Source organism: Natrix helvetica (genome assembly GCF_964273705.1).
Source record: "Natrix helvetica genome assembly, chromosome: Z".
Taxonomy (NCBI): domain Eukaryota; kingdom Metazoa; phylum Chordata; class Lepidosauria; order Squamata; family Natricidae; genus Natrix; species Natrix helvetica.
Window position 1 is genome coordinate 57,739,056 of NC_138554.1, and position 22,012 is coordinate 57,761,067.

The 22,012-nt window shown below is 39.5% G+C and overlaps 1 protein-coding gene across 15 annotated transcripts; it reads right to left on the reverse strand.

The window, feature by feature from the left end:
• Window positions 1-5: 5 nt before the first annotated feature.
• On the reverse strand, window positions 6-20,626 carry EZH1 (enhancer of zeste 1 polycomb repressive complex 2 subunit). Of its 15 annotated transcripts, none has more exons than XM_081931889.1 (21): window positions 20,461-20,626; window positions 18,505-18,625; window positions 17,897-18,067; window positions 16,696-16,824; window positions 15,326-15,445; window positions 13,791-13,911; window positions 13,454-13,627; window positions 12,762-12,864; window positions 11,618-11,784; window positions 10,726-10,817; window positions 9,092-9,275; window positions 8,470-8,666; window positions 8,286-8,377; window positions 7,889-7,929; window positions 7,312-7,437; window positions 7,029-7,207; window positions 6,025-6,120; window positions 3,797-3,878; window positions 3,535-3,615; window positions 2,749-2,833; window positions 6-2,626 (listed from the first exon to the last, which is right to left on the reverse strand). In XM_081931889.1, the coding sequence occupies exons 2-21, from the start codon at window positions 18,550-18,552 to the stop codon at window positions 2,566-2,568; spliced, it is 2,349 nt and encodes a 782-aa protein (XP_081788015.1). In that variant the 5' UTR covers window positions 18,553-18,625; window positions 20,461-20,626; the 3' UTR covers window positions 6-2,565. The 15 variants fall into 15 exon arrangements, with proteins under 15 accessions (XP_081788015.1, XP_081788013.1, XP_081788012.1 ...); XM_081931887.1 differs by lacking the exon at window positions 20,461-20,626 and adding an exon at window positions 20,303-20,435; XM_081931886.1 differs by lacking the exon at window positions 20,461-20,626 and adding an exon at window positions 19,627-19,819 and having other exon boundaries at window positions 12,762-12,813.
• Window positions 20,627-22,012: the final 1,386 nt, after the last annotated feature.

Sequence of the window (22,012 nt, forward strand, 5' to 3'; positions counted from 1 at the left end):
CAGACTTTATTTAGCTATCACTATATCTTTATTAAGACAAACTTTTACAAGCGATAATATAAAGTGCACATAAGTTACCAGCAGCAAAGCTAAGAGTCATAAGCAATCAGAAGATGGAGGTGCCATGCAGCCGCTGGCTCCTGAACCACCATGCCTAGAAGAAAAGCAGTTCAATGAAGTACAAGGTGGGGGAAGCATAAATGTTTTTGCTGCTCTATCAGTAACTGGAATCTTCAATTGCTGCAGGATACCAGAAGTGCTAAGCAATATATGTTTGTGTTATAAAATATTATGTTATGCTATGCAGAGGTGAAGTCTAAACATCCATCAGCTGAAAGCCAACCAATGCTTTTGTGAGTCAAGATGCAAACATAGGCAATTGTACAGAACACCAAGTACAGTATTACAGTATCTATTGGCCTGCAGGCAGTAGTCAGGCCTGCATGCATGTGACTCCCTTTTCCTCTTCTTGTATCTACACTGTATGGATGCTAAACAACAGCTAAGCAATAAGGCTGGTTACAAATTTGCCAGAAACAATTAAGCTGCATCACTGTGCTATGACCGCAGTAGCTAAAAACTAGGCACCTTGGCTTTCCCTCTTCTTCCCAATTCAAAAACATAAACTAAGAACGTGACTCTTAATTGAACAAAAAGTCTACTATCATTTTTCATACTACCTTCTTCCAGAAACTAATGTCTCTTACACTACAAGGTTCCCTTGAGAAGACTTCAACATTTCTAACCCAACCAGGTGCCTAAGATGCTTTTTGAGAAACTAGGCTGACAGCTCTCCCAAAAAAATAATACAGCATTCCAACTTTAAATTTAAATCTCCAGAATGCATTCTACTAGGAAGCTGCAAGTGACAAAAAGATGGTTTTAAAAAAATCAAACTAAACCTAGCAATTATATGGCATTCTTTTCTCACACCGAAATTAAATTTGCTATAGTACTTAGAAGCGCTCTAAACAATTAAGTTTCACTCATACTGGATACAAATTACACTAAGCAGATATTTTTCTCACAATTATTAAGCAGCTAGAAATGGTGAAGCAGTAGTAAATAGGGTAGCTTGCTGCTGCCACTGAATTCCTTGATTTCTATGAGACCATGAACACCATGTTCCCCCACATACGTATACTCATTCCCAGAAGCTCCTTCCCTTATGGTAGGCAGCAGGCTGTACTAAGCCAGCAGTAAAGGCACTCTACATATGCTCAACTATACTATTTAGCATTGTTTCATTTGTTCCAGGCTCACTTTTGGCCCAGGAAATGAACAGGTGGAATGTTGTGTGCAGAAGTGCTAACACTTTCACAATTACATGGCTAGCATGATCAGAAGCAACCGAATACCTTTAGGCCAAATAATGCTATTTGCGTAGGTAATACATGATTGTGTATACCTCATTCTACACAAACCCTGCCAAGTTCCATTAACTACATTTCTGTCTTCCTTCTCCAAGACTGACATTGGTGTTACTATGTCACACAAGGGGACTTACCCATGTAGTAAATCCAAACTACTGCTGGCACCAACGAACATACTTTATCAGTATAATAAGCCAGTTTTATAATTGATTTGTAGCTCTCATATATGTAGTTCTCATAACCTATGAGAAAATCAGTGTCTACAATAATCCACACCATGGAGGTGGAATCAATTTTCACTCCCTATAAACCTACAGGGAGCCCAACTCTCTGTCTTCATTGAGCAAGTCATTCTAAAGTGCATGCTAATTGATTGTTTTGGACATAAGGGGGTGGGGGGGGGGGTGAAGGACAGATTTTGAAGTGGATGACGAATTAAATTGCTCTTAAAAAGACTATTATATTCTCCTGGGTCGCATGTACCCAATTGTTCTGTTTTTATATGTACACCAAGAATACCTCTTGTGGCTTCAAAAAAAAAAAATCCTCAAAAACAATGTTTCAAGAGGAAAGCAGAACCAAATATCTACGAGTTCTTCAATTAACTAAGAAAAAAAAATTAATTCACTGCTGAAAGTGCTATTGTGAAGCCCAAGAGGGAAAGAGAAAAGGATTAGAAAATATTGTAACAAGTCATTAACTGAAGGAAATGAACAAAAGAGGCTTGGGAGTAAATGTACCCATAATTAATTAATTAACATTAATTGATCTCCTCCCCTGGCCTCTGTATAATACTTTATGATTTTCTCTGCAAGTGACATTTGTGTTGAGATTATCTCTGCTCTAAATTTGCCCGCAGCCAGAGCAAAGAAATACCTTCTTCAGCTCATTTTTTTTTCAAACCAATGAATCAAATTAATTAACAAGTTTCAGTATACAAAATGGTCTTAAACCATTTTGCCTTTTCAGGGCCTCCTCATCTTCCTCCTAATAGTAATTCAGCAGAACTCTTCATGACAGTCAAAGGGCCTTAGAACCAGCATCTCAAGTCCATAGAAAAAGCTGGACCTTTTTTCCCCCTAAAGAGTAATCCAGGTGGAATGAAGTCTCTTAACATATATAGCAACAAAGAAAGCAGCATGAATAGGATGCAGTGATACTGGCTGGGAGCCCAGAGGGCCAGTAATTTCAATCAGATGTCATCAGTTTCTCTTTCAATGCCGACATATTTGAGGGCATCTGCTTGGCTATACCTGGGAGAGAAATGAAACTGCTGTAAATAAGAGCATTGTGGTCTTTGTGAAGATATGCATATGAAATACTATACCAAGCAATATCTTGGAAACGTTGAAAACTTGATTCAGATTGCACTCACCTGTAATCAAAGAACAGCTCTTCGCCTGCCTGGATTGCTCTCTTGGCAAAGATCCCAATGCGGTGATCTCCATTCACCATCACCACTGAATTGGGGCAAGAAAGAAACTGAATTAATTGCCCAGATTTTTACAAGAATCACCCCACTAAGATTCTCATTGTTACACTCGTTCCCAGCCTTCAGGAAACAAAACTTAAAATTTGTGTCATTTGCTTAACTAGATGGGGCATTATATTCACACCTGAGAATGCAAATGTATTCAACTAGCATTGATGCAATTGCTACATGATCAAAAGAGCCCTTTTTGCATCCCAGAATAAGTTAGAAATGTGTGAGTTATGGTTGTTTGTTACTACCAAGTATGGCTTTTGCTGTTACCATTCAAACTGTGAGTTCCAAGCTGCAAAATCATTCTCTAGAATGTAAATGTGATTCTCAGCAGTGCCTACTAGTAATTAAGGAAAAATAAGAAATAACTTGTTTGTGTAAGCATTTTATCACATCTAATCTCTCATCTAGGGTCCTGTTTCTTTGCCCTTGCCTTTTTATGATTAAGGGATGATAGAAGCTCCACTTCTATGAACAGAATTCTCTGTGACCAAATTTTCTTGGCAACATACACTCTCTTTTTATAAGGAGCTGAATATACTTGATCCAGGACAAACCCCGTCACGCTTACCTTTTAAGTTTGCATTCTAAAAAAACAGCAAGAAAACATTTGCCTAGAAAGATTCCAAGTTAGAGTCTATTGTGTCAGAATGATAGCAGAGCTCTAAAAAGTCTCACCTTTGGCATAACAGTTAGGATTGACAGAGTGGTTTGCAAAGCGGATTTTGTTGCCTTTGCGGGTAGCATCAACAACGAAATCTATCAGGGAAAAAAAGAACTCATAGGCCTCTGCAAAATCTCAGTTACTTATGTAGAACCACCCTTGGAAGCCATGGAAGACAGAATTCTAAAGTCTGCTTTCTCCAAGTTGACTTCATCACCCCTTACTGGAGATCATATCATAGAACCAACTGTTGGCTGTACCTCACCAGTCAATTACCATTATTGAGATTGAAGAGGAAGCTGGACATATACTTGTCATAGACCTTGCCACGTCGGTCAGCCTCATCTTGAGAGATAAGCTGGGAAAAGGGAACACAATGGACAAGAATTTGTTAGTCGCAGTAAGGTGACCAAGTCAGATGTTAACAACATTTAGAAGGCTTAGTTTCTCCCAAAGAATTGGGAGATCTGAAAATAGTCTGTTTTGTCTCCAAAACAGTCAAAATTTAGCTATCTTGCTTAGAATAGATCAGGGATAAAAAGAGCACCTAAACACAACTTTTCTTCTACTTTGCAACAATAAAGGTGGGAGCAGTAAATTAAACAATTGGATTTATTTGCTAACTACATATTTTAGCAAGTAAAAAACTGTAAGGCAATCAAATTAATATTTCAGATCAATTAACAGGTAAGGAATGCATTTTTTGTTCTTTTTATCTATACAAATATGGATTACTTGATATATTCTCAATACTCAACAACTGAAATATATATAAATATATTTGGTCGTTCCATCCTTCGTTCTTCTCTTGTAAAACCCATACAGGAGAATCAGTATTCCTTAAACTGTTGATTTCTACTATTGACATACAGCCAGAGTTAAATTTGGGACATGTCAATACGTAAAATGAAACAGAGTGGGAGAATTAAAGTTGCTGGGAATTGGGTAGCATATAAATTTAATAAATCATCACCATCATCTTCTCAACCCAAAACAAGTTTAAGATGCTGTAATTAACGTAAGTGGAAATTGTTTTCAACGAAACACATTGGTTTCATTTACATTGTTAACAAGCCATTTATAGTTGTTAAAGGAAAATATGCTACACTGCTCTGATTTCTGGCAATGCAATGATAAATGAATGTGGGACTGCCCAAGTATTGCTCAATTCTGAACAGGAATCAATGAATGTAACAATTTCTTCCTGGAAACAGATCTAAATTTTGCAGACAGCTTTAGGAGGAATTTTCCTCCAGGGCAGCATAAATAGTTTACTTGAATTCTATTTGCTAACAAATGTATAATTTTATAAAACTAGAAATTATAAAGTGGTGAGAGGTTTTACCTTTTTTATATTTGTATGCACTATCTATATATTTTGCATTAGAGATAATGTTGGCCAGCTACATAGCAAACTTATTTAAACATTATTGAGCCTGAAGAAACTGTCACTTCCCCCTTCCCTTCCCTTGCCCCTTTGCTCTACTCTGATTTGATTTTTCATTATGGCTATGCTTGTGATGTTGCTATAATATCTGATTATGAGTTAAGAAGGTGGAGCTGTATTGCAAATGGTACAAATACTCCATCTGGAATTAATCCAAAGCTTTCTAGAAAGTTTCCCCAACATCATAGCCCGGCCAAGAATATTGGCCTACTGTTCACCAGAAATGGCAGCTTGCCTAGTTTTTAGTTTCAAGTTCTGTCATCTAACTAAATATTGACCAAGTGAACAAGCCTATATTAACAAAGCATTTTCACCTTCAAGTTGTCCTTGCTTTATGACAGGGGTGTCCAAAGTTGGCAACTTTAAGACTTGTGGACTTCAACTCCCAGAATTCCCCAGCCAGCTCTGCTGGCTGGGGAATTCTGGGAGTTGAAGTCCACAAGTCTTAAAGTTGCCAACTTTGGACACCCCTGCTTTATGACATAAATGAGTCCACAATTTTGGTTGCAATGGTCATAAAGTGGGTGATCATGTGAACGTGCCCAATTTTATAATATTTTTGTGGCAGTCCTAAGTGAACATGGTGGCAAAGTGAACACCACAGCCATTAAATGTTTGGTTTTTTGCTGGAAAATGGAAGTAAAGATCTGTTTTCAGCAAAACCATCATTGTTTCAGCAAATTGCAGGCAGGTGACTAATAGGTGCAGCAAAGGGCCATAAACGTGGGCCAGTTGCCAAGTGCCCAAATGTGGTCATGTGGGGGGAATGGACATTGGAACTTCAAATCTTAGTTGTACGTTCCATTTTTGGAGTCCATGATAACTAAACAACCCCGTCAAGGGCCACCTCTACCAACTTCATTAAATGCAGGCAAAATTTACTATCCCAGAGATAGAAAACTGTATTTCCCTCAGGAAATCCCTGAATTCAAAGGTGGAGTTTGCTGTTTAGGAGATGAACAAATAACCTGCCCTCTGGTTCATCTTGATAACCATTGTTGAGAGCAAAGATTGTAGCGGAGAGGTTTCTGGATCCTGCTTTACTTTTCCAACTCACCTCTCCACAGTATTCAGAGATAAATTCATTCTTCTGCACAGACTCCTTAATGAAAGTTCCCCATCCAGCAACATCTGATGGGGCCAGCAACAAGTGCTATGGAGAAAAGAGGCAGAAGCATATTTTATGAAGTAGATCAAGTGAACAAACAGAGAGTGTTACAAGATGGGGAGATGCAACGGGGTACGGCGCACCCCACATGCACGCACGCAGCACGCGCACAGCGTGGGCGGGCGTCCTTACATCCATGATGCCTCCACGATGCTCCATCGGCTCGGCGGAGCATTGCATAGGTGCCGCACACTCTGTCCATGTGTGCATAGGCGCCAAAGAGCTCAAATACGGGTAAGGAGCTCGGGCGGGCGGGCAGGCCCTCCAGAGCACCGTATTGGAACGGTATCCGGTGCTCCCGGCAGGCACCGGTACGCCCGTATCGGGGCGTATCTCCTGCAACCCACCACTGCTAGGCATAACAAGATATCCTTTACTTGCAGAATTCTTTGAAGGCTATCTTCAAAACCTTCAAATAAACGTATATTATAGCCAGAGGTGGTATTCAGCCTGTTCTTACTGGTTCGGATGAATCAGTAGCAGCGGCTGCTGGAGGCTCCGCCCACCCGCCCCAACGTAATGCACGACCTTCTGTGCATGTGAGTGTGCTCACATTTGCGAAACGGTAGTGGAAGTAAGTGAATCCCACCACTGCTTATAGCTAACTTTACCTTCTATTCCAATACATGGAGGGTCCGGTTTAAAAAATCAGTTCTTCGCAGTTACGGAGGCTGGCACAGAGATGGCTGAAATCTCAGAGAATGGGAAGTGGTGCAAGCAACACTACCCATCAAGAACTAACTGGCTCTAAGTCCTTTCTACAGCTTCTCACATTAGCTAGCAGAAGCAAAATAAAACACTAAGCTAAATCAGTTCTATGCGATTCCCAACTAGCACATTCCTATACAAGGCTCATAATTCCTGTCGTCCCCTGTTTTAGGATTGAAATGTACCTTTTTGAGGCCCCGCTGGATGCTGCAGTTCTTGCAGGATACCACCTTGGAGTCCCAGTGCTCTGATGCCCCACAGGTCAGGCAGAGGTCTGGATCGCATTCCCGCACAGCCAGATAGCAGGGGCATTGCTTGGTGTTGCACTGAGTCTTGCATCGGCAGCCAGGGAAACGGTTCTGGCCTTGCAAAGGAAACACAAACATATTTAAAGGGATGCAACACACACACAAATGCTAAAAACCTTAGCCATTATTTGGCAGCTTGGTAGATAGCTTCATTTCTTACAATCAGGATTGCACTGGCAGAATTTCTCACAGAAATTCTGTGTCATAATGCAAGGACAGGAGCTGTCACAAGGATGGTCTGGGTGGTCACAGGGCTGGTAGTTGAACACTTGAGTTGATGAATTGTCTGCAGGAAGAAGGAACATCTATGAGTTGGGCCTAGGAAGCATGAGTGCTGCATACATCATAGTCCCAAAACAGTGCAAGACAGTGTTTCTAGTGCAGAAGGCCACAGTTTATCAGTCTAGTAAGTGTTGGGATACGACAAGAAAACAGTGTTGGCATGGATTATTCAAGCTACTTTTCAAAATACAAGACATCAGCAATTATAATTTCCTCATTTAGAATTTTGAATTCTGCTAGTACTAAAACTATTTAATTACAGACAGCCGAGCTAATAAGGAAACAGTGATTCATCTATTGATGGGAACATTCTGCAGAAAATTTTAGAGACAAAGTGGGTGCTGAGGTTTCTTGGCCTAGCTCGGCCTGACTGGCTTTTGACAAACCTTCTATATTCTATTCTGTTTTCCCAGAAGGAGATTGGAATAAGAAGAACCCAGCAGGAAATACGTTACCTTTCTTAAGCTGGATCTTCCTGCAGTGAGCAGCCCAGAGCCTTTGTTTGGGTAAAGTGAAGAGAGAAAAGAATGTTAATCTTGGAGACAGAAAATTCTGGATTTCTAAAATATGCATTCTCTCTAAACTCTCCTTAGCTTCTTTTCTAGCCCTCTCGGATAAAAAACGGAACTTATGGATGAAAGAATAACCTGGTGAGAGGCAAGAGCTTTTCCAATACAAGATAATTGAGAGTGATGAGTAGGGTACTGTTATATATTTCAGATCTTTTTCGGGAGGGTGGGTGGGTGGGTGGGTGGTGAAGAGGTCCACAAGGCTATGCCACTTTTTGGCAAGCCTACTCACTAACTATTCCTTGCATGGCTTCTTCTTCGCTAGATTCCCCTGAACACATACCTGTGCTTCCTCTTCTTCTTCTGGGAAGGATTCAGGAGCTCATTAACTGGCAGCTTTGTTATCAAGGATTCCTTTACGGCAAACTGAAAGACCTGCAAAGCAAGAAATGCAGCTTGTTGAAGATGGGAGTTCCAAGTGAGGAGGGAACAAGATGCTCATGCTCTTGGCCTACCAAGGCTCATACCTGCTTGCATGTCTTGGTTCCCAGAAGTCGAGCGATGGAGCAGAAGTTATTGAAGTAAGTTCCATGGAAAACACGGAAGAGGGTCTCCTCTGCCCCTGTCCACTCCACAGGCTCCAAAGGCACATCAGAAATGAAGGGCTGAGAAGAGGATGGACTCATCTTCGGCTTGGTCGGAGTTTGGCAACGTGAGTTTGCCTCTGGAGCCACAAAAGAAATGAACAGATGTGGAAAGCCTGCGTGTGCCCAAAAAGCAGCTCCAAAACATGACGACAATCTTGTTTTCTTAAACCCGTCTCGAAAATGTTTACCCACCAAGTGGCATCATTTGCCACAGGATTACTAATCTCAGCTGGGCAAGGACTCTTTGTGGTAACAGAAGGACATTCTGCATGTGCTTCAACATGGTGACTGGAAGCTTATGCTTGGCACTAAAATAGACTGCCAGCAAGCTCTGTCATAAATTAAATCTGGACAGATTACGCAGAAGAAATGATTCTCCTTCTGTGAGCCTGCCGGAGCCCATCACTTTCTAAGGGGAAAGAGGCCATGATTTCTGCAATTTCTCCATCCTGGAGAATTTCCCCTCCATTCTGCAAGCCATAAGCAGGGGAACCTCACCCACCTGAGGAACTGGATGCCCAGTCATTGCCTGTATCTCTGTCACTATCGCCTTCTTTTGCTTCAGTACTTGTAGAAGCTGAAGCACTGCTGGAGGCAGTGGCACTGGGATTGGGGTTCCTGCGCCGACGCCGTCCAGCATATTTTGACCGAGGGTTATGCATCATGGCAAATTCTTTGGCTCCCTCCTAAAAAGCAAGATCAGATTAGAAAGCACACAGCCTTGTTCAGATATTACAACTAACCAAGAAAGATGTGGATGCAGTATGATGGTGGTGGCCCTAGTAGTGTTGAGGACCCTATCCACTGCCCCGGGGTCAAAAGACTCAAACTCTTCCTGGCTAACCCTGGTAGGATGTATCTTAACATAACCAGATTTGCACAGTTGTAAATTGGTAAAGTTGAAGATCCTTGGAACGATTTGTATATACCATAGATTCAAACTCCTATCCCATTTCCTTCTAAAGTAAACAATTAAAATGTTAACAAGTTCTCTGGATAGAAGGAAGAGATGGGCAGGTTTTTTTTACAGAGGGTCATAAGTTAGTCATGCCCATAAAAGAAGGGAACATGCACCAACCACATAAAGCAAAGTGGGTAATTTACAGGCTGCACAAAACTTTTCTAATGGACCCCTTTCCTCATTTTATTCCAAAAATTCAAGTGGTAGTGGACTTTGCTGTAAAATTTTGGGGCCAAAGTGCTTGCTCCAGAATTTTAGGATATAAAACTACTGTATATAAACTACAGTATTGTCCTAAATACAGAAATCAAAGTATACAAAATTTTGTTTTAGTGTTAGGAAATATGAAGCAGTTTCCAAGAGAGAGAGTACAGATCGATTATAATGTACTCAATTGTATGGAAAATTGAATACATAAGAATCTGAAGGTGTCTTAAGAAATAAGTGTTTATTACTGTGGTCTGCTAGTATAGGAAGATGGTCATTTTGAAGCATCTTGCAGGTGCAGATCCTTTTTTTGAAACAAAATCTGTGTTTGTTTGATAGAAAGAGGTGAGGATCATGCACTGAAAAATATACTATAAAGACTGAATGGTATGAAACCAAGATGTCCTTCCTTCCTATGATGTCATAATTGCATTTATTTCTTTTGACTAAGTGTCCTTTTAGTCCGTTCCTGTCCCCTCCCCAAGGGAGTGTGTGTGTGTAGAAATTTAGGGTTTCCTAGATCCAGAGTGCAAAACCCTGGAGCATAATTAATTAGCAAGATAATGCAGAAAATTATTATTTTTTCTGCCACCTGCTGGTCATCTGAATTTTTGCACCCCAGATCAGAAAGCCCTGGCCTAGGAAAAGCAGTTTAATTTTTAGGGTAAGGGGTCACGCTCTTCTTTTAGTAATGAGGACAGATATTAAAATAGATTAAAAACAAAAAATGGGCCTATCAGCACCTTTAATATATATTTATTATTAGAGCATAAGTTTTAATGGGTTGGAGCTCACACTATCAGATCAGGTGATGAGGTTTAGGATGTGGATAAAGAAGATATTAACATTTATCTGATAATATTTGATGACAGTAATAAGTGGAGGATGCACAACAATTCTTATACTATATAGTAAATGAACAGCTATAATATTGGTTTTGTGCCCCCAGTAATCCCCAGCCAACATACCAACCACAAAAAGCAGTCTGATCCACAAGGTTCCGTCTCAATTTTGGTCTCCACATTTTTCCGCTTATAAACATTTGGAGTTGCATGAAAAGCTAAAAAAGAATAACCATCTTGCTTGGGTTAGAATAAGAGCCTAGAAAAAATGTCCCTTTTCTTAAAAAACAAACAAACCCCAAACCCTCAAATATCAAAAGGCAATAATTACTACTAGTCAAATAAGTTTGTAAGAATTTGTACCCAGGATTAGATTCACCCTATTTTAAATTCAGCAGAGCATTAAACATGCAGATACACAGAAGGGGAGGGGGGGGGGGAGACGGATCGGACTGGGAAGGGAGAATTTTCAGAGTGGAAATGAAGACATAGCAAAAACCAGAAAACTACTTGTATGCCTGCCTAGTAATGCTAATTAATCTATAAAATATTATCATTTCCTGGCAAACCAAACTTAAGCCTGGCTGTTTCAGAAAGACATTGGCATTTCAACGGCTAACCCACCTGGTTAGTCATTGAAATGCCAATGTCTTCCTCAAACAGCCAGGCTTAAGTTTGGTTTGAAACCCACCTGGGTTTCAATTGGAATATCTATGGGGGTTTTAATAGTGTAACTGAGTATAATTTAAACTATGATAGATGTTATACAGATGTTCTAAGCCATTCTGGATACTTTAGTGAGATAGATAGGAGGGTAGGTAAGATGATTTTTTAAAAAATGCAATGGGGAAGGTAAATGGAGGTAAACATTCTAGGATAACTTTGAAAAGTGGAATTAACCTTGTTATGCATGCGTCTATACAGAAGGCAGGGAGAATCTGCTAACATTTCCCATGAAAATGTTGTACAGTGGAACAGAATAAGCAGGAAAGAGGTAGAGATTGTAACAGGAACTTACGGTGGAGGAAACAGTCATACTTGAAACAGCGCCTGCAAAAAAGTGTGTGAAAGGAATGCAGAGCCTGCTCACGCTGAACAGATTTGGCATTCGGCCCATCAATATTTGGTGTGCACTGGGGAGGGAGCACATTCATGTCGGGTTCTTCTTCTGTCAGCTCCCTGTATCTAAAGAAATGAGGTGGAGAAGAGTCATTTAAAGTCATAGAGACCTTCTGAAGTTGCTCCAAACAATGGAAAGACTACTCTGACAGTCTGTACTTATGTATTTAAAGTTGTTACTTTAGAGAGAATGACTTATCATTTCATAGTTTGGCATTTCATAGGCAGATATTAGCTAACCTACTGTTCAAGCAATAAAGCCACCTCAAATAAAACAGAACTTTTGAGGTAGGAAGCATCTTGGGGTCTGCAAAATGCTAACTGGCATAGCAAAATATGAACAGGAATTCTGTATTATGAAGATCAGATGCAAACCTCTAAATATGACAAGCATGGTTAGAATGCGCGAGAGGAAAATGCGAAAGAATCCAAAGCAGACAGCAGGGGGAGACAAAAGCAAGATCATCACCATTACTGACATCCCAGATCATTTTCCTGTAGTAATTAGGTTGCAAACTATACACAGGCAATGCTTCTGTTAGTCAAAATGCATAAATTGTTTAGCTGTACAAAGAAAGCGCTCCTGATGTAAAACTTCAGCTGGACTGTTTGTTTATTTGTAATAAAAGCAGCACAAATAAAATAAGGCATACTATCTGACATAACATTTAAAATATAAAACACAAGATTAAGGCATGTACAAATTAAACAGGTGTTTGGCCAGAAACCACCAACATTATTAGAAATATATTAATTATAATATTATTATCTTAGACTATATTAAACATCTCTAAATGATTTTTTGGGCAAGAGTATAGTTTGTTTTTGCCTCCTCCCGAGGTGTTTTCAACTTCTCAAACCACATTATCTGTCTTGAAACTTCCTAGTAGTTTTCTGTTTTAACTATCATTAACCATATCTGATTCTGCTCAGATTTTTTTTTCCCAAGGCAGTATTTTTGATATCCACCTTGGAAATTAGACTACGATATGCTCAGACTAGAAAAACAAAATGATACTTGGTTTGAATTAGATAATTCCTACCTTTCTTTCATGTCTTCTGGATAGCCATTCTCAGGAAACATTGATGAAAGAGCTGTAAAGATCATGTCATTTGGAAATTGCTTCTTTGAACTTTTCTTGTTACCTACATTAGACATGCAAGAAAGCCTGCTGATATTTTATGAATTAAAATATTCCTCTCCCTGGAATTCTGCTCTTCTAAGGTAGGATTGGCTCAGAAAGAAACCACAACAGATAAACTTCAGACAATAAACTATGCTGTAAAACTATTTTGAAGAAAATGCCAACAGGTGCCTTTTTCTCTTAGTTTCCTTGTGTATATCGTTATGCAGTCATTATAATTTCCCCAGCAAAATAAAAGAATATGACTGATGAGACTTCTGCAAAATTACAAAGGAATTGTGAATAAAAATTGTACTTTTAGGGGCCCTTAAAGTTAACCTGTGGTTATTTTGTTACTTTATTTCATTTAATAATTTCTGGGGTGAAGTAATGGAAGAGCTATGAACTTTGAAGGATCCATTAAAATCTGCTGGAGAAGAACACAACCCAAGAACTGGACCCACAGCCCTCTTTTTGCCAATTCATACTGCCTAGTTACTACAAGAAACCAAATGGAAGAAGCACATAGCAGTAAGACTTGCAAAGTCATGGCAGTATGAATGTGGCTCCAATACGAAAGGAAATGGGAGGATAAAAAGCAAGAAACATACTTTCCATTGTAAGCCTTTTCCTCTTCCGTGTGACAGGCAGGTCTTCCTTCAAAGCTTCTTGTTTTCCTTCTACAATACTGTGTCCTTCGTCTTCTTCCTCAGAATATTGGTTTAATGCATCTACCAACTCCAGAAAAACAGCGTCACTGATGAGAACAGAACCTGGGAGCAACTCTGGAAGGAAGAACTGAAAGCTAGGCATGGGGGAAAAAATTCAACAAACAGTGTGCCTACAAAGACAAATCTGACATGTAAGAACAGAATTATCCCCTCCAATTTCCTCCCTATACATGATCTGGGGCCCTTCAGTCCCAGTGGAAGACTGTGTAGGCTTTACCTTCTTCTCCGTGGACTTTGCCGTCGTAGTTATTAATGAGCTCCTCAATGAAGGTTTCGTCCTCTTCTTTTACTTCATCTCCCATGTAAGGGATATTGCACAAAACAGTTTCATCCTCCACCTGCAAACGGGGGCAGACACAGCCTGAGGGAGGCAGGTGGCTGTCCCTTGTCCACTCACCAGAAGAGCCTGCAAATGGCAGATTGCACGCCCACCTTAACGAGAACCCAGAGGGATGCCTGCTGATCTTACTGCACAGTGAAGACTTCTCCTAGACTGACTTTTCTTTATGCCGACTGGAGGAGGAGCGGAGCTGTAGCCCAACATATCTGGGAGGGAACTAGATTAGGGAAGGCTGACGCAGTATGCCCCAGCATCACAAGGTCTTTCTTCATGAGCACTTACTCGAGGGCAAGGTCATGCCATTCAATCAGTGGTCTTTAGAGAAGGTTCTGGTGGCAGCAGTGACTCACATAATTTTATCTTGCTTATTTGCAACAGAAAAAAACTCTGGCTTTATCCCTGTAAAAGGGGGTTCAGAATGGTTTTTTTCCACTTACATTTAGGTAGCTTACGTGGGAAGGGAGCTAAGACCATGCAATATGACAGCATGACCCAAACAACCAAGATCAGCTCACCAAGTTAAGGATTTTTTAAAATTATTTCTATCCAAAAAAATTGCTAAAGAGAGAGTGCAGCCTGCAAGAAGTGCCTTTTATCTCCAACTCAGGGAAGTCATTGGTACATACAAAAGTATTGACAGAATACAATAGATAAGATGCTTCTAATGTGGAGCAAAAGTCCCATGAATTGCTTCGCCCAAATGCTGTGCCCTTTGAGAGGGTCTGAGGGTGACTCAACAGCAAGGTATAAAAATTGTGAGCAATTATTAATCTAATAATCTCATGTACTTGTAAAATGACAGTAAGTTTTTAAAAAAATGGATGCACCATCATTGGAATACATGCCTCCCACTCCCCACCCAACTCCCAGGCTTCATTAGTGATATGAAGTTTCTGAGAAGGGATGGAGAAGCTCCTCATCAGAAATATAAATCCTGATAATGTAAGCATTTCCCTAGCTCTGAACTTCTAGAAGATGGGATTAGGGATGAAAAAGACTCATTAGAGAATGGCAGATTGTTTATAGGACAAGCTCATTTTGCAGAATCAAACTGGAACTTCCTTGATCTCCTGTGCAAGACATGGCTTCTAAATGCCACCTTTCCCCATCTGGAATCCAGATGTTTTGAATACTGGAGACAATGTAGACAAGCAAGAAATTTCACTTCTGTAATCAGATGAGTATAACTGTGCTATCTCCACCCCAACAGACAATTCAGGTATTACAAACAAGAGTGGAAACCTTAGTAAAAAATACCATGTACTTCAGGCTCAAAACGAAAAGCAGAAGATGTTCTTGCAACTGGGTAGTACTCCACGAAGAAACCCTGCTGTCTTCCAACCAGGCCTTCTGGATTCAAAAGAAAATATCCATATTCAAGCTCAGAATTACGGCAGCAGCTGATTACCTACCATGAAGTTCTGCTGGAGTGGAGACCAGGAATACATGATAGGCACCAGGGCTACAGTGTTTAGAGTCCGCATGAACAAAGTCTGGGTGCTCAAAGTGGGGAAGATGCTCTCAACTGTGCACTGGAGGAGAACAAAAGTGTGCCCCATCAGAAGGAGTAATGTACAAGTCACCCCTCTAAAGTCCCTCTGTGCTGAATTTATTTTCATCCTCTCCTGGTACTAAAGGAGACAGGTGTGACGTGCCTCAGTGATCGTGCTTTAGTATCAGATGGGGATCTTCTACTATGGTTTTCTCTCTTGCTTCCGCTAGAGGGCATCATGACCCACTACATCCAGAGGGGAAAAGATGGGTTTTTGATAGGAGCTCTGATTTGATATATAGGGCCAGCATCATATCAAGTTAACAATCATATTATTTTCTAGACCCACTGTAACACACTGGGTACTTACCAATGAAAATCAGAATGATTTATTACCAAAACTTCTTAAAGATCATCTCTTCCCACATAAATCTAGACAACATGTTGCAGCCATTTTAGGAGGCCCTAGTCCACGTTCCTCCATAATTTGCAAGGACTTCACCTCATCCTGTCTTGTTTCTTTTACCTTCTTGATCCAGGTGGATATTTCTCATAGGTTTCAAGCAGCAGATTAAGGATATTTTCTATAAACATATCTTTTATAAACATGCCCCCCTCCAATTGGACTTATTGGCTAGGGATTTTGTTAAGCATCATATGACTGATAACAAATTAAATGCTGGACTTAGCCTGCTTGTTGGCATACCTTCTAACTTGCAAGCCCTTATCCCTAAACATAGGAGTTGAAAGAACCAATTATGATCAGTCAGTTGGCAAACATGTATTTTCAACATGATCAAAGGCATTAATTTGTATGACTTAGAAAGTTCCAAGTATGCCCACCGCTTACAATTCTGGGAAAAATATGTATCAATTAAACCCATTCCAACCCATGAGCCTATTTCTCTTCTGTTCCCAAAGGACATACATTAATCGACTGTAGGGCTTAGGAAACAGAAGGGCTGAAAAAAATAACAAGAATCAGGAAATTAAAAGCACAAAAGGACTGCTACAGAGGATCTTGCAGCAACTGGTAGGAAGTAAAAGTACTAATTTTGCACATGGAATGTCATCCTTTCCTGTTGCTGTTTGCTAGACAATCCTGAATGGTTTTTATTATTCTGGAAAAAAAAACTTCTATTCATACTGATGACTTTATATAACTGGTCTAAACTTTCTCTCTGGGTAAATGCGGAACTTCATAATGACATGGAAAATAGGGATATTATAGTGTGGGAGTGTGAATATGAACTTAAGAAAGGAAATATAGTATATTATATGCTGCAACACCTGTTTCAGAAAAGGGTTTCCTCCAACCAGCTTCATAGACTGAATAGGCTGAACTCTAAGCTTCTTCCAGTCATCGTTTAGGATGTTTATCTTTTCCTGAATCTTTGTGAAGTTAGACACAAATAAATTCTACAGGAATAGAGGAAAGAGAAAAAAAAAACAGATCAACCTTTTGCCATTGCGGGAGAGGGATCCCAGCAAAAGGAACCCAGCAAAAGGAAATAATTTTTAAATCTGCATTACTGGCTATCAACTATCTTACACAGGTAGGCAGATTGCAATTATACCATTTCTCCGCTGGTAAAATCAAGATCAATCCTTTTCATATCAAAATACACAATCATGCCTCTTTCATAATAGCATCAAATAGATTGACTTGGTAAGTCAATTTGTACCCATAAATATGAGGAAGTGGATTTTATTTTTTCCTCATAGATATATTTTACAGTGGGGCCCTTTGTGGACTCTGAGCTTGGTTGCTTGGAAATTATTACCAAGCTAGGTAATAATATCAGTGATAGAAGGGAATGGGGTTTGCTTCCATTTTATATTCTAGTGGCTTGCCCTGTCAGTATCGTTGGAAGTGGTGTTGGTGGTTCCTTGGTGTTTTACTATTAGCTTGTTTGTCTGAGTTGATAGTTCCTTGACTGGGGTATTGTTTCTTTTTTGATTGTTGGTTTAAAGTTAGTTATAGTTGGTCTTTGTATTGATCTTTGTTCATCTGGGTGTTGATTACTGGTGAGAAGGTGTTTTGGTCTTTTTGTTTTCTTTTTGGCTTTTTGATTATCTCTTTTGAATGGTATGCTGAGGTTGTTTCTCTCTACGTGCCTATTGATGGCTGATTTGTCCAAGTGCCAGTCTTCCAGGAATTCTCTAGCATTTTTGGATTTGGCTTGGTCTAGGAATAGATATTCTAGATATTTTACGTTTAGTTTTTTAATGTTCTATTTTTAATCAGAGTCAAACTTTTTCTATCAGAGGTTGCCTATATTTTTAGCAGGCATAGCAGTTACATGATCAGGATTTGAACTTTTGTAGCCTCATTATTTTTTGTGCTTTGAGGCACCATAGAGATGTATTAAACTTTACCACACTTTCATGACTACTAACCCCCCCAATCCCCCAAAAATTGGGTCATGTGATCTTGAAGTGTTTTCATGATTTCAAAAAAGTATCTATACATATTCAGACAGTGGCTCACCTCTGTTAGGCCAGAGGAATTTGCCTCGTCTTTGTGCTGGAAACAACACTGCACACTACTCTGGTGAAACGTAAGGGTTGAGGGGAATTCCAGGTGTCCCCAAATAAAGTTTTTCCCCTCTCCCTCAGAAACAGATGGAAGATGTTGCTGCATATTTCTCCTGTAGAATCCCTCAAAGGAAAAAAAATGAGGTGTATGACAGTGGATACTTCTCAGAAGGCAGGATGGATTTGTAGCAGATCAACAGTAGTGAGAAGACTAGTGGGGGAAGAGAGAGAGTATCAGAGAGAAAAAGTTTCCATATGGGCACTAATGGCAGTTGCTAAAGTGGTAGGCAGTGTGCTGTTATACAGTTTGCATGGAGTTTCCTGAACTCCATGGATATAGACTCTGGATTTGCCGAATAGAGAATAGATTGATATAAATATATGAATGAATGATATAAATATATGAATACATATATAGACAGATGCAAGAAACATCTGTCTTGCAACTGACTTTCTCTCAGGAAGACAGATGTTTCTTTCAGTCAGACTTTGTCCATCACAACATACAGAGGTAAAGCCTACTGGGGAAAAAATTCTGCTTAAGGTAAAGCGTATCTTTACCTTAGCTCCCAGGTTTGCCTGAAGTCTTTTAAGTTGCCGAAGACGCATGTATTCTGACCTGACCTTCCTTTTCCAATACAGAATGCATTTTGATGTGGGTGGGCCTGGAATCTCTATTTTCCTAAGAGGAAAAAAAGCAAACACATTTGAAAAACTTTGAACAGTATTAACTGGAAAATTATAACTTTTTATTAAAAGTTTGTCAAGCCTACTTTCCCATAATAAAATGGAAAAATAACTATGACGGAGTTCCAAGATTCTTAGTCATTGCCTATTATTTTCAGTAATCTTTAGCTTTTAATCACTTCCCCAATAGTTGCAGCTACTTTGAAGCTTTTCTTTACATTATTTAAATCAAAAATGTAATCTAACAGTCTTGAGATGCTATACAGGTAGATGCTATACAGAAGACAACCATTTGTTTAGTGACTAATGTTACAAAGGCACTGAAAAAAGTGATGTAAGACCTTTTTTCATACTTATGACCATTGCAGCATCCCCTGGTCATGTGATCAAAATTCAGGTGCCTGGCCAACTAGTTCATATTTATGATGGTTGCAGTGTCCCAGGGTCATGTGATCTCCCCTTTTGTGAACTTCTGACAAGCAAAGTTAATGGGAAAACCTGATACACTTAACAACAGTGCTTAACTGCTGTGAGTCACTTAACAACTATAGCAAGAAAAGTCATAAAATGGGGCAAAACTCACTTAACTATTTTACTTAGTAGAATAATTTTTGGCCTCAGTTGTGGTCATAAGTCAAGGACTACTTGCATTGCCCACAGTACCAGACTGAATTGATCTGCTTTTACAACACATTGATATTGATGAGGCCCATATGTTGTCATTTTATTTAGCATTAACACCTCCAAATGATTAGGGACATGCCCCATGGGAGAGACATATCCAGCATCCTTTGCTCCCCTCACTTTATAGCTTTCTTTAAGAAATTATCCAGTGTTTGGCTAGGTTTCTTCCAGATAGTCAGGCTTCACTCACTTTTATATAATACAATATTGACTGACTGACTTATACATTACTTAACCAAAGTATTTCAGTGTTATCAAGAAAACAACACATAGCACCGCAAAACATATAATAAACTAAATCACTAACTTTACCTCAACCTCCTAGAAAGCCAAGTTACTTTCCTCTCAGGTGTTGTGATTAAGACCACAAGTGTTCCTTTTCCTTCCTCATTAAACCAATGAAAGAGAAGCCAAGATGCTGAGTCTCTAGACATGTGAAAGATGCCTCAACGAGCATGTAGCAAACCCAGAATTTGTTGTGGAGCCACTTACAACTTTTGGCTTAAGAGGCAAAATCAGTATCTTTTATCCTTTCTCATTTAACCAGTCAAACCCCTGAGATATCAAGCAAAGGCCTTTACATTTGGTTATTACAGGTATTTTTTTAATCGCTCTGGGAATAGCTGAACAAAATGGGGGAGGACATTTCCACGTTTCAGCTTTAAATAGACAAGGCAAGGAAAATGCAAGAACTAAGTCCAGCCAGCATGCCCAAGGCTGCTCAAAGCAACCTCTTGCCATGCCCCGCCCGCATCCAAAAGACCTGCCGCTGTAATGCGATACCTAAGCACATCTCGCCCTCTCTCGCCCTCCCATGTATTGATTTTTAGATACGTCTATATACCCTTTTCTGAGCCCCTCGTCCCACTTCGGAGTGAGGGACTTTGCATGACGTCATAAGTACTATTGCACCCGAAGTGCGCACTCCACAGGCATGATCCTCGTTACCCCCTCCCATTTCCCTTTAAACCCCTTCTTCGACACTCACTCCTTAGACATCGTACACAGGTGACCTACAGAAAACGCAGAACTCCCTTCCTGAACACGCATGCGTCACACACCGCATCGTACTACTCGCCCTCCTTCCCTACGCTGCCCTCTTCCGCAAAGCGACGCCTCCGTTGTCGCAGAGATCCATAGACTTACTAATTGGAGTAAAGTAGCGTCACTTTTGGCGCAGAAAGTTTGTTTTGTTCCTTATCTGGAAAGCTGCGTTTGGAAGTCGACGCTCGTTGTGGCTATGCGGGAAACAGGTCGCCTTTCCAAATCAAACGACGTTGCACCGTTGAGTTTTCCAGCTGTCTCTACGAGTGGTCGCACAGCGCACTCTATATACGTTAAATCCACGTAGCTTTATACTTAAGCTAATTTTAGGGAGGTACGAATGATCACAGGTTAAACATAAAGGTGTTTCCCCACAGGTAAATCGCTATTATGTTTGGCCGTCACATGTATTGAAACTACTTAAAACTTTCTTCAACCCTAGAGTAGTAATGCTGAGCGCATTACAGTCCAAACCATATGTTACGCACCAAATTAAGACCCTTTTGATGTGGAGTTTATTAAGAAATAGAAGAAAAAATGTTTACATGCTGGTGAAGGAAACAGACCAAGATAATGCAAGAACTGAATTCATTGTTATTGTAAGTCATTAAGTGTATTACACGGAAAAGTTTTTTTTTTAAACTGGTCAACCAAATCCACTCTAAGGCCGATGAAGTTTTAAACTTGCAGGATTATTAGTTTTTATTGGCCAGTTTATTTAAAGCTTTTTCAAAAGCAAAACAGCAAATATGATACGGTCATTCATAGGATTATGTTTTCTTTCACCCATGTTTGTTTGTTGAATAAGTTATAATGCTTGTGGCTGTGCAACAAACTAAGCCAAAACTCAAATGCTAGAGGGAGTTCTTCAAAAACAGATTTAATATTAAAGTCTGCAGAGGGCCTCCCCTTTATTGGTGCACCTAACTTTAAACACACTTCACTGGAGACCAGGCACCCACTATTAGTCCAGGTGTAGGTCTGAATTTTTCCCTTCACATTTCAGACTTAATATTCCCAGTTTAGTTATGATTTAGGTCTATAACGCTGGTCTTGTCAACATCACATTTATCATTGTATGTTTAAAATTTAATATTGATTGATTCATTATGTGCCATTTATAAATTGTATTTATAAATGAATGTATAATTTTAATAATTCATCTAAATAATTAAATATAATTATATTATCTACTTTTCTTATTTCATCTTGGTTGTATGAATGGTAACCATGGCATGGTTTTAAATAAATAAATTCACATTATGGCTTAACCTAATTTGTAAAATCAGAGAGATCACACATATTAATGCATTACCCATTACTGCATAATATTAGAGGTGCACACTTAGAATTAGATGAAAGTTGACTAAGGAGTTTTCACCCTGTTGTTAATGTGCACTCCACTCATCCTTAGTCATCAGAATATTATACCAGCATAAATAAGGATGCTGTACTGATGACATTATTCTAATGGCCAAAATGAAAATGATTTGCAAGTTCTAGTAATAAAAGTCAAGAGTCTAATAATAAAAGACAAAAAAAAATGGAACCAAAATTAAATCTAAAGAAGCTGAACTAATGACAATAACCACCCTTAGAGATGACAATTAACATAGTATAATGGTGAATATCTTCACTATCTTGTTTCTTAACT

Excerpts from the sequence above, each read along its gene's own strand:
- EZH1 (XM_081931878.1), bottom strand. The coding sequence starts at position 19,748 with ATGTCTAGAGACTCAGCATCTTGGCTTCTCTTTCATTGGTTTAATGAG. Across the intron at positions 13,912-15,325 it reads CACTCCAGCAGAACTTCATG|GTGGAGGATGAAACTGTTTT; the intron begins GTAGGTAATCAG and ends CCCCGTTTGCAG. Across the intron at positions 11,785-12,761 it reads CCAGAAGACATGAAAGAAAG|ATACAGGGAGCTGACAGAAG; the intron begins GTAGGAATTATC and ends TCATTTCTTTAG.